The sequence below is a fragment of the Denticeps clupeoides genome, chromosome 13, assembly GCF_900700375.1.
Source record: "Denticeps clupeoides chromosome 13, fDenClu1.1, whole genome shotgun sequence".
Classification (NCBI taxonomy): Eukaryota; Metazoa; Chordata; class Actinopteri; order Clupeiformes; family Denticipitidae; genus Denticeps; species Denticeps clupeoides.
Window position 1 is genome coordinate 655,597 of NC_041719.1, and position 18,027 is coordinate 673,623.

General features: G+C 47.2%; 4 protein-coding genes across 6 annotated transcripts; 3 read left to right on the forward strand and 1 right to left on the reverse strand.

Annotated features, from left to right (window-relative positions):
- Window positions 1–583: 583 nt before the first annotated feature.
- Window positions 584–2,242, forward strand: chchd2 (coiled-coil-helix-coiled-coil-helix domain containing 2). Its single transcript, XM_029001549.1, has 4 exons — window positions 584–750; window positions 1,116–1,374; window positions 1,464–1,617; window positions 2,035–2,242. The coding sequence occupies exons 1-4, from the start codon at window positions 704–706 to the stop codon at window positions 2,043–2,045; spliced, it is 471 nt and encodes a 156-aa protein (XP_028857382.1). The 5' UTR covers window positions 584–703; the 3' UTR covers window positions 2,046–2,242.
- Window positions 2,243–2,371: 129 nt separating this feature from the next.
- Window positions 2,372–10,040, forward strand: phkg1a (phosphorylase kinase, gamma 1a (muscle)). The gene is made up of 10 exons (XM_029001548.1): window positions 2,372–2,566; window positions 3,171–3,314; window positions 3,976–4,154; window positions 4,224–4,278; window positions 4,356–4,421; window positions 4,515–4,678; window positions 5,035–5,125; window positions 8,430–8,583; window positions 8,655–8,780; window positions 9,150–10,040. Exons 2-10 carry the CDS (start codon window positions 3,232–3,234, stop codon window positions 9,414–9,416), a joined length of 1,185 nt encoding a protein of 394 aa, XP_028857381.1. The 5' UTR covers window positions 2,372–2,566; window positions 3,171–3,231; the 3' UTR covers window positions 9,417–10,040.
- Window positions 10,041–11,567: 1,527 nt separating this feature from the next.
- On the forward strand, window positions 11,568–14,899 carry psph (phosphoserine phosphatase). Of its 3 annotated transcripts, XM_029000387.1 has the most exons (7): window positions 11,568–11,655; window positions 12,250–12,396; window positions 12,493–12,627; window positions 12,879–13,024; window positions 13,847–13,995; window positions 14,289–14,434; window positions 14,532–14,899. In XM_029000387.1, the coding sequence occupies exons 2-6, from the start codon at window positions 12,257–12,259 to the stop codon at window positions 14,397–14,399; spliced, it is 681 nt and encodes a 226-aa protein (XP_028856220.1). In that variant the 5' UTR covers window positions 11,568–11,655; window positions 12,250–12,256; the 3' UTR covers window positions 14,400–14,434; window positions 14,532–14,899. The 3 variants fall into 3 exon arrangements, with proteins under 3 accessions (XP_028856220.1, XP_028856219.1, XP_028856221.1); XM_029000386.1 differs by having other exon boundaries at window positions 14,289–14,899; XM_029000388.1 differs by lacking the exon at window positions 11,568–11,655 and having other exon boundaries at window positions 11,830–12,396; window positions 14,289–14,899.
- Window positions 14,460–17,073, reverse strand: nipsnap2 (nipsnap homolog 2). Its single transcript, XM_029000385.1, has 10 exons — window positions 16,926–17,073; window positions 16,280–16,419; window positions 16,169–16,214; window positions 15,993–16,087; window positions 15,832–15,902; window positions 15,620–15,760; window positions 15,516–15,547; window positions 15,337–15,431; window positions 15,165–15,248; window positions 14,460–15,093 (listed from the first exon to the last, which is right to left on the reverse strand). The coding sequence occupies exons 1-10, from the start codon at window positions 17,030–17,032 to the stop codon at window positions 15,029–15,031; spliced, it is 876 nt and encodes a 291-aa protein (XP_028856218.1). The 5' UTR covers window positions 17,033–17,073; the 3' UTR covers window positions 14,460–15,028.
- Window positions 17,074–18,027: the final 954 nt, after the last annotated feature.

The window sequence follows — 18,027 nt, forward strand, 5'->3', positions numbered from 1 at the left end:
CAAGGAATCACTTTCAGCAGATAATATTTAATATATATAATGTAATATATAATAAAATAACAGTTACCATCCACATTAACCCGGGCGTAAGACTGGCGCCAAGACGTAACTAAAATAAAATAAAATACTTGATATAACATATATTCTATGAAATAATCTATAATATAATAATACATTTCATCATAATACACACGCACCATGACCCAGACCTACACATACAGAAACGTGAAATATCTTCTTATTGTTTCAGTGTTTCACTATTTTAACCCACTTTTTAGGTGACTGGTACAGCTTTTTTTTTCCTTTTACAAAATATATGATCTGTACATTATTTTAAAGTTTTTATTGCACACTGACGTATCGTTATCCTGACGCAAGAACCAGACTTCTTATGCAATGTTCAAGGTGCACTTTTTAAAATTATTTAAAATTATTTAAAATTAGAAACACAAGGTGGCTACAGCAAGTCACACAGAATAAGTAAAAAGAAAGTTACATCGTTAGTAGTAACACAACACAAACGCTGCGTTGAAGCGGTTCAACGCGCCACGTCTGCGCATGCGCGCGTCTCCGGGGGCGGAAGTCGTCAGAGACCACGTGTGACGTAACGCGCTGGAAAGTTCCGGAACAACTTGTCCGAAGGTCGAACAGACGCAGCGTCTGCGGGGTTTATTCCGAGTTTCTTCTACTCTCTTCCGTGAGAATGCCGAGAGGAAGCCGCAGCCGGACCTCCAGGGTGTCTCCGCCGAGGTGAGGAGCCCCGCGGGGGCGTTATGGCGCTCTGTTTGGTACCGTTCGTACGTGAAAGCCGACGTGCATTAGAGTAAAGACTCCGGCTTGGGCGAAATCCGATTAAAACCGCACCGCCTGTATTTCGCGACCTTGTGCGCTAGCTGGGCAGGAAAACGCTGAAAACGGCCCGGTAGTCCAGCATCGTGGACTCCCGCCGGACGTTTACAGCCGCGTCGTGACGTCACTAGCTGACGGTGAAATGGTGCAATGTCACGTAAACACGTCCAGCTCTACGTAATCTGCTAGTTTGTAGACTGTTATTGGAATATAATATCACGGCCTGCACTCATGTGAATGTTTAACCACGCCTACTTTCCTTCCAGCCATTCAGCTCCTCCTCCAGCCCGTGCGCCAGTGGCTCAAGCCCCGCCTCCCTCGTACGCCCCGGCGCCCGCGGCTCCTTCTGCCGTGGGTGCCCCCATGGCGCAGCCTCGCCAGCCGGGTATGTTCGCCCAGATGGCCACCACGGCGGCCGGTGTGGCAGTGGGCTCCGCCGTGGGCCACACGCTGGGCCACGCCATGACTGGGGCGTTCGGTGGCGGCGGCAGCTCCGAGCCTGCCCGTCCCGACGTCACCTACCAGGTACACCCCCCCCCTTCCTCCTAGTGGCATTTTTTTGTCTATTCTGCCCGACGGCAGACAGATAACGCGACGCTTGTGCTGTCGTGCAGGAGCAGCCCCAGGCCCCGCCCACATACCAGCAGCAGGCCCAGAACCTCTGTTCGTACGAGATGAGGCAGTTCCTGGAGTGTGCCCAGTCCCAGTCGGACCTGAAGCTGTGCGAAGGCTTCAGCGAGGTGCTCAAACAGTGCAAGTTTGCAAATGGTGCGTATATATAATCCGTGGGGCGGAGTTCCCATCTATCAACCAGGTTGGACCAGAGGAGCTACAGGAGATAAACAAGTTGATGCGTGACCTAAAGAAACGCTTAGTGTTGTGAATTATGTCTTTTTTTTTTGCTGGTTTGGGACACATAAACTATTATACAGATATGCAAATCCCACATACACACAAAATGCAGTATTTACCATTTGATGTGCCAGTGATTGATGTTTTATTTGGGTAAAATAAATCATCCAAACCTATGTTACCCTATGTGAAAAAGTAATTGCCCCCTTGTGCCATTGGTTTCCCTACTGTTACTTTTTTACTGTACCAATAATGTGCCATCAGGGTTTGCAGCGTTTCTTCACCCTCTAATCGTATTCTGGCCTCTCTTCTTTGTTCTTTTCGTCTCCACAGGTTTATCGTGATTGGTGACCGGATGTTGCTGTGACGTCACAGACCCGGCAGGCATAATCTTTAGGATGGGCGTGGCCCGTGGTCCCATTCATAATCATCAGTCCTGCATGGACAGAATCATCGGATGAAGCTCTAGATTAGATCTTCTGGACCTCTGTTGTTTATTTATGTCCTCTTTAAATGCCGATTAAAATGATGCTCGACCGTGGCGTGTGGCCTGTCTCTTTCTTTCTCAGGATTGAGCGTTACGAAGTTTGCGTGAAAATCGGTGCGCATCACGTTTTTAAATGACGTTTCTGCTGACGTGCACCTTGCATGGTCTACATAGCGCCGGATTCCCGCACGATGGAGCGCTTCTTGAAACGTTGTAAATGAAGTCGAGCTCGCAGGCGTCGCAGGGCTTTAAATAGCCGCCCGTCCGACGGCCTTTTATTTTTGGACGCTGACATTCACGGTGTCCACCGCTCGGCAAATATCGTCATATGTCGCCGTTCAAAGCCTGGATGGAGGAGCGCAGACCAGCGGCGAGAAGGTGGTGCACATGCATTCTGTCCGTTCCAGTCGCTCATATTTTGTACATTAGCGTCTAAATCCACCGTCTTTTATTAAAAACCGGTTGGCGTGTTCGTGTCGAGGCTGGCAGCTTGGAAGTCTGGCGTGTTTGTGTTCTGCATGTAAACGTGTTGAACGAAGTAAATTATTCAGATGTCCGTATATGAGTAGGTATATCTGTAGAGTCAGATCAATTACGATTATTTTAAATTTATTTCTGGGATATTTCTCTGCGCTGAAACGCCATCTGCCTGTTTTTCAAATTAGGAACCGTCGTAAAAGTACAAGCCTCGGGGTTTTCCGGCGATCAAATTTCTTATATCTTTCATTCTTTTTTTTAAAGATTTTGTCGGCCTTCCCACTTCATATATTTCATATGTACATGTGTAGATCTCTATTCGCCCGTATAGATGCCGTTTGCGATTTTACGGATGGAATTTGTGTACGACCCCCTACTGCTAACGGCGCATTTCACCGTACGAATTATCAGTGACGAGTTGCCGTTTTTGTCTCTTGCTTTCCACGTTTATCGCCTTCATTATTTGAATAAATGTTGTGTTCTGACCGCCTCCACTGCTCTCCAGAGCGGTTCTCGGCCTGTAGCTGACCGGCGTTCTGTCCACTTGTCCAGCCTGAGACGCCAACATGACCAAGGAGGAGGAGATCCCAGACTGGGTCGGAGCCCAGGAGTTTTATGATAAATATGATCCCAAGGAGATTCTGGGCAGGTACTGACCTCGACAACAGTTTCAGGGTCAAAGAACAGGGGCTGATTATAAACCTTCAAAATACACATACAGTTCAGGCCAAAGGTGTTTTCTTCATCTTCATGACCATTTACGTTGGTAGATTCTCACTGAAGGCATCAAAACTATGAATGAACACATGTGGAGTTCTGTACTTAACAAAAAAAGCTGAAATAAGTGAAAACTTGTTTTATATTCTAGTTTCTTTGCTCTGGTTACTGCTTTGTACACTCTTGGCATTCTCTCGATGAGCTTCAAGAGGTCGTCACCTGAAATGCTTCAGTCTTGAAGGAGTTCCCAGAGGTGTTTAGCACTTGTTGGTCCAGCTCACCCCAAACCATCTGGACTGGGTTCAGGTCCGGTGACTGTGGAGGTCAGGTCTCCACTTTTTGTTAAGTCCATAACTCCACATGTGTTCATTCATAGTTTTGATGCCTTCAGTGAGAATCTACCAACGTAAATGGTCATGAAGATAAAGAACACACGTTGAATGAGAAGGTGTCCAGACTTTTGGCCTGTACTGTACATCTGGGCAGTTATCTGCTTGTAAATGTATATTTCTATTTGACTGTAATGGTTTTAGTTTTGAATTCCATTCCCAGTTGTGGGGTGTGGTGGACCTTTCTCTGCTTCTCGTCCTCAGGGGGGTCAGCAGCGTGGTGCGACGCTGTGTGAATAAACGCAGCGCGCAGGACTTCGCCGTCAAGATCATCGACGTCACCCCGTCTGATAAAATGAGCCCGCAGGAGAGCGAGGAGATCCGCGAGGCCACGGCCAAGGAGATCGACATTCTGAAGAAAGTGTGCGGCCAGGAGAACATCAGTGAGTACGACTGCCGAGGCGCCATCCAATCTGAACATGAATCTGAACATGAGTCCCTCTTCTCCACAGTCCAGCTGAAAGACTGTTATGAAACGAAGGCGTTCTTCTTCTTGGTGTTTGACTTGTAAGTGTAAAAGTCGACCTTTTCAACCTCATTCCAGCAATATCAGACACATCATTTTGATATTTTTCTCATGTCAGAATGAGAAAGGGAGAGCTGTTTGACTACCTCACTGAAAAGGTTACCCTGAGTGAAAAGGAAACCAGGTCTTGTTTACCATTCCTGTCTTTTCCAATTTATTGATTATTGATTTTTTTAAAGTATATTCACCGTTTGCTTGTTGCTACGTGTCTCTGTAGGAAGATCATGCGCTCCTTACTGGAGGTCATTCAGTTCCTCCACTCCCAGAACATTGTCCACAGGGACCTGAAGCCAGAGAACATCCTGCTGGACGACAACATGAACATCAAGCTGACCGACTTTGGCTTCTCTGTCCAGATCGCTCCAGGACAGAAGCTGCACGGTGAGAAACCTCGTCCATTTCATACAGACCACTGCAGACAGCTAAGAGGCCCAAGGTCACAGACCTGCTCCAACATGTCCACTCACTGAAAAGGTGTTGTGTTGTGAGCTCTAGCTGCCATGTGGTGGCACCGTGAGGTTTGTTCCTCGTGTCTGGTTTCAGTTGGACTCATGTGAGAAGGTCACTCACTGTGCTGCTCGGTGGTCACTGACCTTTTCTGAGGAACGCTGAGAGAGGCAGCCTTTTCTGACCAGTGAGACCTCTTAGCATTACCAGGGGTAGATTTGGATCTTGAAACCCCTACCCGGGTGGAAAAGATGTGTGTCCATATGGTGTGTTGTGTTCTGGTCCCCCAGAAGTGTGTGGGACCCCCGGTTACCTTGCTCCTGAAATCATCGAGTGCTCCATGGATCCTCATCACCAGGGATATGGCACTGCAGTCGACCTGTGAGTACTCACACTCTGTTGGCAGGTAATAGGGTAAGAAACTTTAGAGAAAGTATTCATTTTTTAAAATACTAATGGTGTAGTAAGATAAGATAAAATATGATAAGATGATCCTTTATTAGTGGGAAATTTACAGAAAGTGGACAGTACAAGATAAGAGCAGCACAGACAATATGCGGACTGTATAATATAATATAAAAAAAAAAGTACTAGAAAAAACTTTGGATGTTAGTTGTAAAAATATCAGTATATACATAATAATATATTTGTGTATATCTCCATACATACAGGGTGGGCCATTTATATGGATACACCTTAATAAAATAGGAATGGTTGGTGACATTGAACACATTTTATAAGTGGTCAGAAACTTGGAAATAACTCATGAAATAATAAAGTTAAAACCAAGCACACTATGGTTTTTCTTGTGAAATTACCAATAAATTTGATGTGTCACATGACCCTCTTCCTATTGAAAAAAACAAAAGTTGGATCCAATGGCCGACTTCAAAATGGCCACTATGGTCACCACCCATCTTGAAAAGTTTGGCCCCTCACATATACTAATGTCCCCCAAACAGGACGTTAATATCACCAACCATTCCCATTTTATTAAGGTGAATCCATATAAATGGCCACCCTGTATAATATAAGTAAGTTTACATATGTACAGAGTGGAGATATACAGTTGAGACCAAAAGTTTCCATACTCTGTATAAAAAGACATAATACATTTTTTTTCTTACTGTCTGATATTAAATCATACAAAACCCTTTTAGTTTTAGGCCCGTTCGGATTCCCAAAATAATTTCTATTTGCCAGATGTCAAAATAATGTGTGAGCTAATTTTTTTTTTATTACGTTCTTCAAAGTTTTCATACATTCACTTCGTATTTGGTAGAATTGCCTTTAAACTGAATGACTTGACGCAAGTGCTTTGGGTCTCTGTCCCCAAGCTTCTCGCAACAGTTTAATGGAATATTGGCCCGTTCCTCCTGACAGAACTGGTGTAATTGAGTCAGGTTTGCTCTCACACGTCTTGACCACAATTTTTCTATGGGATTGAGATCATGGCTTAGTGATGGCCACTCCAAAACATTGACTTTATTGTCCTTAAGCCACTTTCTAACCAATTTTGCAGTATGCTTAGGGTCGCTGTCCATTTGTGCCCAAGCTTTAACTTCCTGGCTGATGTCTTGAGATGCTGCTTCAATATTTCAACATACCGTTCTTTCATCATGATGCCATCTATTTTGCGATGTGCACCAGTCCCTCCTGCAGCAAAACACCCACAACATGGTGCTGCCACCATGTTTCACTGTGGATAGTGATACACGCTTACCAGCTTCAGCCAGCATCTTCACAAGGTCTTTTGCTTTTCTTCTGGGATTGATATGCACATTCCCATGGGTGGTAGTAGCCTAGCGGGTAACACACTCGCCAATGAACCAGAAGACCCAGGTTCAAACCCCACTTACTACCATCGTGTCCCTGAGCAAGACACTTAACCCTGAGTGTCTCCAAGGGGGGGACTGTCCCTGTAACTACTGACTGTATGTCGCTCTGGATAAGGGCGTCTGGTAAATGCCGTTAAAAAGAAAAACAGAACCAGAACACGTTAATCTCTTGGACTCAGGATCCATCTCCTTCCTGAGCGGCATGATCGCTGGACATTCCCATGTTGTGAATCTGTATCTGTTCAGGCATCTGGAAATGTCTTCCATGGATGAACCAATCTTGTGGAGGTCCACAATTTTCTTCCTGATGTCTTGGCTGATTCCTTTAGACTTTCCCATGGTGTCGCAATAGGAAGCAGTGTGTTGCGGTGTCCCTTTAAATACATCCTCATGTGTGCCTCCAATCAACTCAGTTGGTGCCAATTAACCTATCAGACGCTTCCAAAGCCATGACATCCTCATCTGGGCTTTCCCAAACAGTTTAAAGGCTTTAAAGTGAAGTGATTGTCACATGTGATACACAGCAACACAGCACACGGTGCACACAGTGAAATTTGTCCTCTGTATTTAACCATCACCCTGAGTGAGCAGTGGGCACCATGACAGGCGCCTGGGGAGCAGCGTGTGGGGACGGTGCTTTGCTCTGTGGCACCTTGGTGGCACCTTGGCGGATCAGGATTTGAACTGGCAACCTTCTTAACCGCTAGGCCACCACTGCCCCAGAAATATAGACCACAAAGGTTAAAGTTAAAGTGAAAAGGGAAGGCATAGTAACCTTAGTGTATGTAAACTTTTGACTTTGAAGAAAGTGATAAAAAAATCTCTTACATTCTTACAAATCTCTTACATTCTCTTACACAATATTTTGACATTTAGCGAATAGAAATTATTTTGGGAATTCGAACGGGCCTAAAACTGAAAGCGTTTTGTATGATTTAAAAAAAAAAAGTTATATGTCTTTTATACAGTGTATGACCCTGGATGTTCAGTGGCCGTAGTGGAGGATGTTTGCGCCGTACTGCAGACCGCCCTGTCTGACACGCAACCCTGAGTTCTCACATACTGTGGTCGGGTGGTGAGGTAGTCCAGGATCCATGTTGTGAAGGTACTAACCGTAACTCTTCTGGAAAGAGGAAGGTATTTAGTCTTCGTTTGAAGACGCCTCAGCTGCTCAAACATCTGGGAGACGTTCATTCCATCACCCAGGGATCAAAGCAGCTTCCTTTCATGATGAGATGTTTGCCAGACATGCAGAGATCCTGGTAGAGGTCCGAGTGAGGTCAGAGGGAGGAAAGGAGAGGATTAGTAAGCAGACGTATGAGAACCCATGTGAGTATAATGCCTCGCCAAGAGATCAAGGATAGAGGGAGAATAGAAGAGGACCAAATACCGACCCCTGGGGGACATCAGTGGAAAGTCTACGTCAAAGTGGGTTCCTTCCATGTCACCTGATATAACAGATCTTCTAGGTACGAAGCAAACATCTGCCATGCTGAGCCACAAATTCCACGACTTGAGAAGATGGACAAGATGGATAGTTTCATATGAAGGGTTTAGATTAGGATGAGGGTTTGGTATTTTTGGCTGAGATTCATCATTTTTACTAATCTGTGAGGTGGGTGTGTCATCTCATTTACCAGACTCATGTATGCTGAACAACTTCCTGTTTACAATCTAGTGGTGATTCCTTAAATGAAAGTGAATAGTAATAAACTTTTGCATCTTAGATCATTAAGAAGTTGTTTATTTCATAACTGGGAAATAATAATAATGACCACCGGGATTTTGTCATTATTGCTGCCTGAAAGTCACATTGATCCCACGTTTAAATGTGTCTGTGTGGTCAGCTGGAGTGCGGGGGTCATCATGTACACGCTGCTGGCCGGGTCGCCGCCCTTCTGGCACAGGAAGCAGATGCTGATGCTGCGGATGATTCTGGCGGGAAATTACCAGTTTGGCTCCCCGGAGTGGGACGACCGGTCCGACACGGTCAAAGACCTGGTGAGGCGCGGCCCGCTGTGCTGCGGTCACGTGTTCCGCTAAAATCACACCCAACGTCACTTCCTGTGCAGATCTCCAGGCTGCTGCTGGTGAACCCCGAGCAGAGGTACACGGCGTCCGACGCCCTCAACCACCCCTTCTTCCAGCAGTACGTGGTGGCAGAAGTCCGTCACTTCAGCCCCTACAGGAAGTTTAAGGTGAGAGGAACGTTCAAGCTCAGTGCACCGCAATAAAGCTGGAGACCTGACTCAAAAATTCAAAATTCAAAAATTCAAATTTTATTTGTCACATACACAGTCACACACGGTATGAAATGCAGTGAAATGCTTCTTGCGACTGCACAGACCACAGTATTGCAAATATTGCAAGTATACAATGAACCAATATGCAAATATTGCAAACCAAATATTACACTTTTACGTCTTTAACATAAAATATGCATAACAGGTAGAGTGAAGGTGTGCAAATGAGTGAAAGACGATGTATAAGATAAAAAAAAAGATTGTGCAAAGTGATTGAAAGTGAAAGTGCTGGAGTGTCCCTGAGTCCCTGGGTCCTCTCTGCAGGTCATCTGCATGACGGTGCTGGCCACCATGCGGATTTACTGCAACTACCGCCGGGTCAAGCCTGTCACCAAGGAGGTGCTGCAGCGCGACCCGTACGCGGTGAAACCCGTGCGCAAGCTGATCGACGCCTGTGCCTTTAAGATCTACGGCCACTGGGTGAAGAAGGGCCAGACGCAGAACCGCGCGGCGCTCTTCGAGAACACGCCCAAGGCCATCCTGCTGTCCATCGCCGCAGAGGCCGACGACGCCACCCTCCACGCCTGGTAGCCACGCACTAGCTCTGCATCGAATGGGACTCTGATGGCGTCTCCGAGAGACTGAGACCTCAGTTCCGTCCAAGACCTGAACGGCACGGTGCTTCAGATGCGTATGGGTTGAAATGACCGATGTATCCTGCTCTTATCTGTTCTGATGAAGATGAGTCCAGTGCACAGCGCATTTGAGGACGATATTTATCAAGATCTGTTTTAAGCCTTTACATTAAAAATGCATGAAACTCGGTTGTCAATAATGGCGTTGAGGGCGTATGCGTCATTCGTGAATGTAGATTTTGTGCAGCCGAGAGCAGTGGAATAAAGAACCTGCAGTGCTACAGTAGAACCTGAACGTTTCACCGACTGGAAAGTGTTCTGTAGGTTCTGTTCTTCCCCAACTGAATCTGTGGATTGTTAGAACATTTAAAAGCGCTTGTCCTGTGTTGGTTGTCTGCTTAAAGTGGTTTTCTGATGTGTATTACAAACATATTAAAGTTGCACATAATAGTACCCTGGGTGTCGCACAGCTCCAGATGTAGAACGTAAAATTCTGAAAGAGGGTGTGCCGCATGTCAGGGCCGAGGTTGCAAATTTCAACTGTAAAACACACATAAAATATTGAAATATTGACAAATTACTTACGTTCATTTGTACTTTTCCCTGACTAAACACAATGGTAACTGTCCACAATATAAATGTTAAATACGATTAACCTACATTCTGCTGGAATGTAAATCGGGACAATGATGGCGCCTGGGTCCACAATTGACACCTTGTTCTCATGGCCAGAGTTAAACCCCAGTCCTATAGAAATGTAAATGAAGAGGCGCTCGTCCAATAGGCGTGAATGGGCGCAGCCAGGCGTGCTTATGGTTGCCAGGTTGCAACTCTGTTTGGTCTCGGTGGCGTTGTATTTCATGGTGGTGAACACGATGAGATGTGTCCTCTGCATTTAACCCATCACGTGGAGCACTGAACAAATGAATGCTCTTCTAGCTGTATGGACATGCACAGAAATTCAACAAAAATTAAAAAGTGCATCAGAGGAAAATGTATGAAGGAATAATAGAAGGACTTAAAGTCTGTGTACAGAATCTACAACAGAGTGAATAAAATAGATGTATTCATAGTTGGGGTCCTAGTGAACCGGAATTGATCTCTTCATCGATGGTAACTTGAAAGCACGTTGTAAGTCGCTCTGGATAAGGGCGTCTGCCAAATGCCATAAATGTAAATGTCGCAGGCTTCTCACGAACAACCGACCAATTCAGGATTTGAACCCACAACCTTCCAATTTAGAGTCTGCTTCTTTACCTACTAGGCCTCCACTTCTCATACTGGGAGTCGAACCCAGGCCGCCTTGGTGAAAACCAAGATTCCTTTTGAGGCCAATTATGATAATTAAGGACGTAACCCACAGTCTCACGGTCACCCTTCAGGTGTAGGACAGACAGATTCCGGCACAGATTTTACCTGCTGCCTTCATACTGTTAAACACAAGACACTCTACAGAAATGGATACCTCAGCCCACAGATATTTCTGTAATTTACATTTATGACCTTTATCAGATGTCCTCATCCAGAGCAACTTAGAGACAGGGACAGTCCCCCTGGAGACACTCAGGGGTAAGGGTCTTGCTCAGGGACACAATGGTAGAAAGTGGGAAAATGATATGCAGTGAAATGCTTTGGTGACTGCTACTGACCACAGTATTGCAAATATTGCTAGTATACAGTGAACCAATATGCAAATATTGCAAACATACAGAATATTACACTTTTATGTTTTTAACATAAAGCATAAAATATGTGTAACAGGTAGTGTGAAGGTGTGCAAATGAGTGAAGTCAAAGTAAAAAGTGAAAAGTAAAAAAAAAATTGTGCAAGAAGTTTGCGCAAGGATTCCGGGGGGATTGAGTCCAGAAGTGATTGAAAGGGAAAGTGCTGGAGTGTGTTAGAGTTATATGAAGTGTTGTGCATAAAGTGTATATGTGTAGAAGTGCAATATGTATATGCATATATATAATTTTTTTACTGTACATAATCCATTTTTCTACACGTTTTGTGAAGAATGTCATTTTTCTATACGTTTTATAACGAGCGGACATGGCAACACGTGTAACAGGCCATGAGTGGGCGGGTCCACGTTCGGCCTGCGCTCTGATTGGCTGTAAGTTTTGTTCTCCAGCAGCTGCAGGAAGTCGCCGGTGCAGCGGCGGACAGCGGCGGACAGCGGGACGTGTCGCTACTCGGTAAGCGGCGACTTGTGGACGTTCTTGTGGAGGCTGCATACGAATTCGTCGACACCCCGTCGCTCGTTTTGTTTTTGCTCATTCATTCATTCATTGATTTATTCGTTGATTCATTCATTGATTTATTCGTTGATTCATTCGTTCATTGAGTCATTTGTTGATTCCTTCGTCGCTGGCTGAGGGTTTGATTGATCGCGGTGGCCGGATGGATGGACGCCGCGCCGGCGGCTCTGAAGAAACTGCGTGCGGACGCGGTCGTTCCCCCCGCGGCGGAGGCTGATGCAACATCACCCGAGACCCGCGGCTCTCGTTCTGATGTCGGGATTCATCTTATCTTTATTTATTTGGTTTATTTTTTTAGCTTCACTTTTGGAGTGAATCTCACCAATCAGGATGCACGACCGATTACAGTCCGATACTAGAGTTTTATGAGAGAAGCCAGATTACTCTGGCATGTTTAAGGAAAATAGTTTTATTTACTTCAGCTCCCTTCATGTTGTATGTTCTATCATCTATTATTCGACTAATATCCGATTTCAGAGTGATGGTTTGGTTGGTTAGTTGCTTGGTTGATCTTCTCTGATGTTCCATCAGGCTCACCATGATCACTGAGGTCCAGACCAAGGAGCTGTTCCGGCGTGCAGACGCGGTGTGCTTTGATGTTGACAGCACCGTCATCAGGGAGGAGGGCATCGATGAGCTGGCCAAGTTCTGTGGAGTCGGAGACGCCGTGACTGAAATGTGGGGCCTGGGGACATCTGATGAATATTTCTTGTGGATCTGGATTCCTTTCTGGTTTCGTACTTGAACCCCGTCTTTGTGTTTTTTTTGCCACAGGACTCGCAAGGCCATGGGCGGGTCAATGACCTTTAAAACGGCACTGAAGGAGCGCCTGTCCATCATCAAATGCTCACGGGAGCAAGTGAACAAACTGATCACGGACCACCCCCCACAGCTGACCCCCGGGATCAAGTACGTCCTCATCTAGTCCCCCCGTAGGTCTGTTCCGTCCCCCCTAGAGGTTCCACCAACCAGTATCTGAAGAGAGGCATGGTTCTAGCTGAAGGAGCTCTTCGAAACCAGGACCCTCTAGAAGATTGGAATAAAAGCTTTATATGGTGCCTCATCAAGGTTGAGATTAGGAATAATAGGAATGTGACTGTAACCCCGACAAAGGTACACAACGGGTCTAACGTTTCTACCAACCGTCCACTTGTTTACAGGGAGCTGGTGGACGTCCTCCACCAGCGTGGTGTGAACGTGTTCCTCATCTCCGGAGGGTTCCGCTGCATTGTAGAACATGTCGCTGCACAGCTCAACATCCCGTTCAGCAACGTCTACGCCAACCGACTCAAGTTTTACTTTAATGGTGAGGAGCCTCTATTTAAAATGTAATACATGTAATTACTGAATGCAAGTAATGTAAGTAATTACATTTGGTTACTTTAGTAAATTAAGAATAATTCGTAATCTGGCAGTGATGAACATTGACTACTGCCAATATAGGAATGAACATCTTTATAATAGAATTTAATAAAGAGAGTACAACATCCACCACAAGGTCAGACTTCAGCCCTCATTTTACTGTAAGATAATACAGTAAAAACTACTAAATCAAATATTTAACATTCAAAAGAATTTAATAATGTGAGGAACTTGGTTGGTCAGGGTTCCTTCTCACCTCCGTCCCAGGAAACCAGCACCTTGGCAGGCATGTAGCATCCAGCCATCTCCAGCAGGCCGCCTTCCATGCCGTGTCGCGATAAGATGGAACGATTGAACTAAACTGCTGTAATCATCACTGCTGTAAACATGGCCTCCATCTTGGTTTCAGATCCACTGCAACGATTTGTTTCTGTTAGTGGTGTGACGATGCATCACACCGTGCGACGGTTCAGCAAAATGTATATACCAGGCAGTTTGCACGGTCTGAGTAGTGTCTGAGTAGAGTGTGTCTGCGTGGTCTCACTAACGTCTGCCTGGTGGGAGTAATTTCTGTTTACAGTGTGTGTACGGTCTGAGTAGTGTCTGAGTAGAGTGTGTCTGCGTGGTGTGAAGTGTCTGCTTACAGTGATGGTTTCACTAGCATCTGTGTGATGTGAGTAGCGTCTGAGTAGAGTGTGTCTGTGCGGAATGTTTAGAGTGTGAGTAGCGTATGTGTAGTCTGTGACGTATGCCCGCTTGTTGCCAGGTGAATACGCCGGGTTCGATGAGACGCAGCCCACGTCGGAGACGGGCGGAAAGGGGCGGGTCATCAGCCTGCTGAAGGAGCGGTTCAGCTTCCGCAACATCGTCATGATCGGAGACGGAGCGACAGACCTGGAGGCGTGTCCACCTGCTGTAAGACCACACCCCCATATACATATTCATTTACCAGAGCCATGCAAATGCACGCGATTTATGTCCTGAGTAGTGTCTGCATATTACTTTTAATACCCAAATGTTATTTCACCTCATGTGACGCGTTCAGGCGTCATCAGCCAATAGGATTCAGCGGTCATTCCAAAACGCCAAAAGAGCCGAAAATTCGGAATATTTATACAGACACATTGTGGCACCTCTTCGTGTTACAGTACCGGGATAAGCGATAACCGGCTGAAGATGAAGAGAATGACGCGCCTTCTTGTGTTCAGGACGCGTTCGTGGGATTTGGCGGGAACGTGGTGAGGCCGCCGGTGCGGGACGGCAGCGCCTGGTTCGTCACCAGCTTCGGCGAGCTGCTGAAGGAGCTGGAGAAGATCTAGGCCACGCTGCACCTCTGTACAAATGTATATGAAATGTGAGCGACGATAACTGCTGTACGCTGAGAGACATGTGCAATGGGATTTTTTTTTTTTTTTTTAAATAACGTTTTAATTTTCTTACCGACAAAATAGATCAAAGTTTCAACGGCGCTGTGGGATTCCGTTTTAATAACCGGCTCACGTGTATTCACGCCAGTTTATTACACGTGAAGAAGAGCGAGAAACACGCAACATGCCAGGATTTTACAGCAACACAGATTCAGTAGGAAGCAGAAGTACGAAGTTCAGGAGCGTAACAGGAAGAACGAAATCACGGCCCCCCGACGTTAAAACATCCTGCTCCACAGTACGAGTCAAATTAAATATTCAAAAGTTATTACCTTTTTTTTTTTAGTCTGGTGTTGGACGTTCTCTTTATACGATATGATATTAAAGGTCCTCTCTGAGGTTTATTTACATGTAATAAATATGCAAATAAATAAACTCTTTACTGCAGGGCATGTCGAGGTCATCAGGAGTGTCGTATCTGTGAACGCGTGACCTCTGACACGGCGTCGGGGGTCATGTGTGCGGTTTAAACGCGGACGACGGAAATGACACGAGGGTCCAGCGGTGGCGGCCGGTCCCCGTCACTGCAGTGGGGACGTCTTCATGGGGATCATGATCCTGGAGTCCATGTGCTGGATGAGGGGGACTGAAGAGAGCGTGGGCGTTAGCGCCGGTCCCGGCGAGACGGGCGCGGCGGAGTAAAGTAAAAGGCGGTACCTGTGTAGTACACCACCTCGTCCCAGCCGTCCTGCTGCCAGGCCGCGTTGCGGGTGTCCTCGCGGGACTGCAGGTCCTTGTACGCTGCAACACACGAGAGCGTGGTGAGCGCGGCGGCGGCGGAACACTCGGCGGGTGGGCGGGGCGGGCGGGCGGGCGGGCGCGTCTTTACCCCACAGGTGGTGGACCATGTACAGGTTCCCGATCTGGGAGAAGAAGCCGCCCACGGCCTCGCGGTTGTGCTGCCGGTACCCGATGGCTCGAGCCCTGCGGACGCACGCGGGGCGGAGGACTTTACGGCAAGTGGACGAAGAGGGATGTTGGTACGCTGGATGTCGGGCCGAGACTTACCAGTAATTTCCCCACTCGATCATCGTCCCCGGCTGGAAGAGAGGAAACTGGTGAACTCTCGGCGCCAACATGGCGGGCGGTCAGAAGGAAACGGCGAAACTCACGCGCAGCTGGTACGAGCGGAGCTCGTAGATGTTGGGGCCGGGGCGGGGCACCGGCTCGTTCCAGAAGCTGAACTCCAGCAGCAGCTGGTTCCGACGGGACAGGAGCATCTTTCCCCGCTCGCTCCGGTATTCCAGAAACTCCTGCGGGAACGGAGCGGCCGGTTAAATCCGGCACGGGCGGCACGAGTGGCGCCACGGTGGCCGCGTCTCACCTTGTTGTTCCGGAGTTTGTTCATCACCTCGGTCAGCGCTGGGTATCCCCCGCGGTACCGCCACAGGTGAACTGTCCGCGGAACATTAAACGGAACGTTATGCCACGCCTCTGCACGCTATACATCTATCTGTGGAGTGTAGATGGATCTGAAGTGCCTACCAGCCTGGTCCTGCTCTCCATACCAGGTGTTCCACGTCCCCACCAGCTCGCAGGGGTAGTACTTGTCCACGTGAATGGACGGCAGGACCTCCTCACTGCAGAGAACAGCAATAAGGAGAATGTAAACGTGGAGCAGCGGCAGCAGGACGGATGCAGGAGAAGGAGAAGCAGCGCACCACAGCTTGTTGTAGGCCTCCAGACACTCCGGTTTCACGTTGTGAACTGAAAGAGAGATAGACGTCAGAACCAGACACGTCCATCGCGTCCCAACAACCAGCACGGCTTACACTGGATCTTGTAAAGGTTGCTCTCCTCCTTCTTGGCAAGCAAATGGGAGTGGGCATCTTTCCTTGGATCCACCTTACGCACGAACAGGGACTTAAACCAGCTGTCCTCACGTCTTCTGCTACTGGATGCTGCGAAGCACCTAATAATACATATACAAGAATAAAAACCCACAAAGTTGCTCAGTTCTGGACTAAATCTGATCCCGGGCTCTGTGGCTGTGGTCTCTCCTTACGGTGACCTCAAGTTTCTACAATGTCCTTCACAAATGGAAGTTCCTGTGTTAACATTAAGTTATTACTGGCACAGGTGACACTGGCCAATCAGAGCACAGCAATATCTCAGCGCTGACCAGCGGACCAATCAGAGCAGAGCAGGTGAGGCGAGGCGTTGTTCACATTTAAAGGTCGTCAGGAGACCCCCAGGCTCGGGGGTGGGGGGTCCTGTCCAATTACCAAGCGACAGACAAACGGACACATGCGTGACCTTGGGTCCCCCCTCGCCAGAGCTCCTTTTCACACGTTTAAACGTGTACCGTACAAATCACAGATTTAAGGCTATAAATATAAACGCGGCGTTCACACACAAATATCGCAGGCGCGTTAAAAAGCAGCAGGAACACTGCGGCTCCGACCCGAACAACCAGACCTGGTCACACTGACGAGCAGCCCCCCCGGCCGGGCCCCGAGTTTGGCCGCGTTCAGGCCCCCGGCGCCGCTCAGCAGGACTCGACTCGCCATTTCCACCATTTGCATCCGACGGACGCGCAGATCTCGCGAGAGAAGACGGCGCAAGAGCGGCCAAGTCTCGCGAGGATTCGCTGTGTTGCCAGATCACGTGTGCTGTTGCCAGATTGGTCGTTTTTGATATATTTAGACTGGACAAGTAAAAATGAAGAGTTTGAACATTTTCTGTAAACATACACACCTATATTATTTATAAAACAAGCACCATGGCTACACATACATGAAGGCAGTGTGACAGCCATGGAAGTCTTGTTTCGTGCAGGATACGCTTTGACAGCGTTACTCTGTAATATGTTACAATGGTCTAAGCATCTGTGGCAATTAATGTACTGTCAGTTTGGCCTGACATGAAATTGTGACTTTGTGGGATGATTTAACATTATTACGAGTTCCCCCAGCCTGTCTATGTTCCTGCAGTGGCTAGAAATGGCGATAGGTGTAAAGAGAGTTTTGGTCTTTCTGCTTCAGCTCAGACGGTCTGATCTGGAATTTGTCCCCTTATGACGTCACAAGGGGAAAGGTTACCTCCCGCCTCCAATGATTTTTCCGCCCAGAGAATTTCCTGCCCCTCCCCTAAAACATGATCTCCACAGTCGCTGGGTGATTGGATGTAAAAACGAGCACAAATATTTTTTTTTAGTTCAGTCACACAGGACTCTGGAAATGTTTTTTTTCTGGAAAAACATTGACACGACTTCGTGTCTGCGCCAAGTGGTTGATGGACTGTGTTGATGACATAATTGCCTAGGTTATCAGAAGGTTTTTATGTGACATAATCAGAAGGCTGCCGGTTCAAATCCCGAGCCACCAAGGTGCCACTGAGGTCCCCTTGATGAAAGTCTCGTCCCCACACGCTGCTCCGCGGGCGCCTGTCATGGTGCCCACTGCTCACCAAGGGTGACGGTTAAATACAGAGGACACGTTTCAACGTGTTCTGTGCTGCAGTCTATCACAGTGACAATCGCTTAATTTTCACTTTAAAAGTTGCTCTAATTCTGTACCTA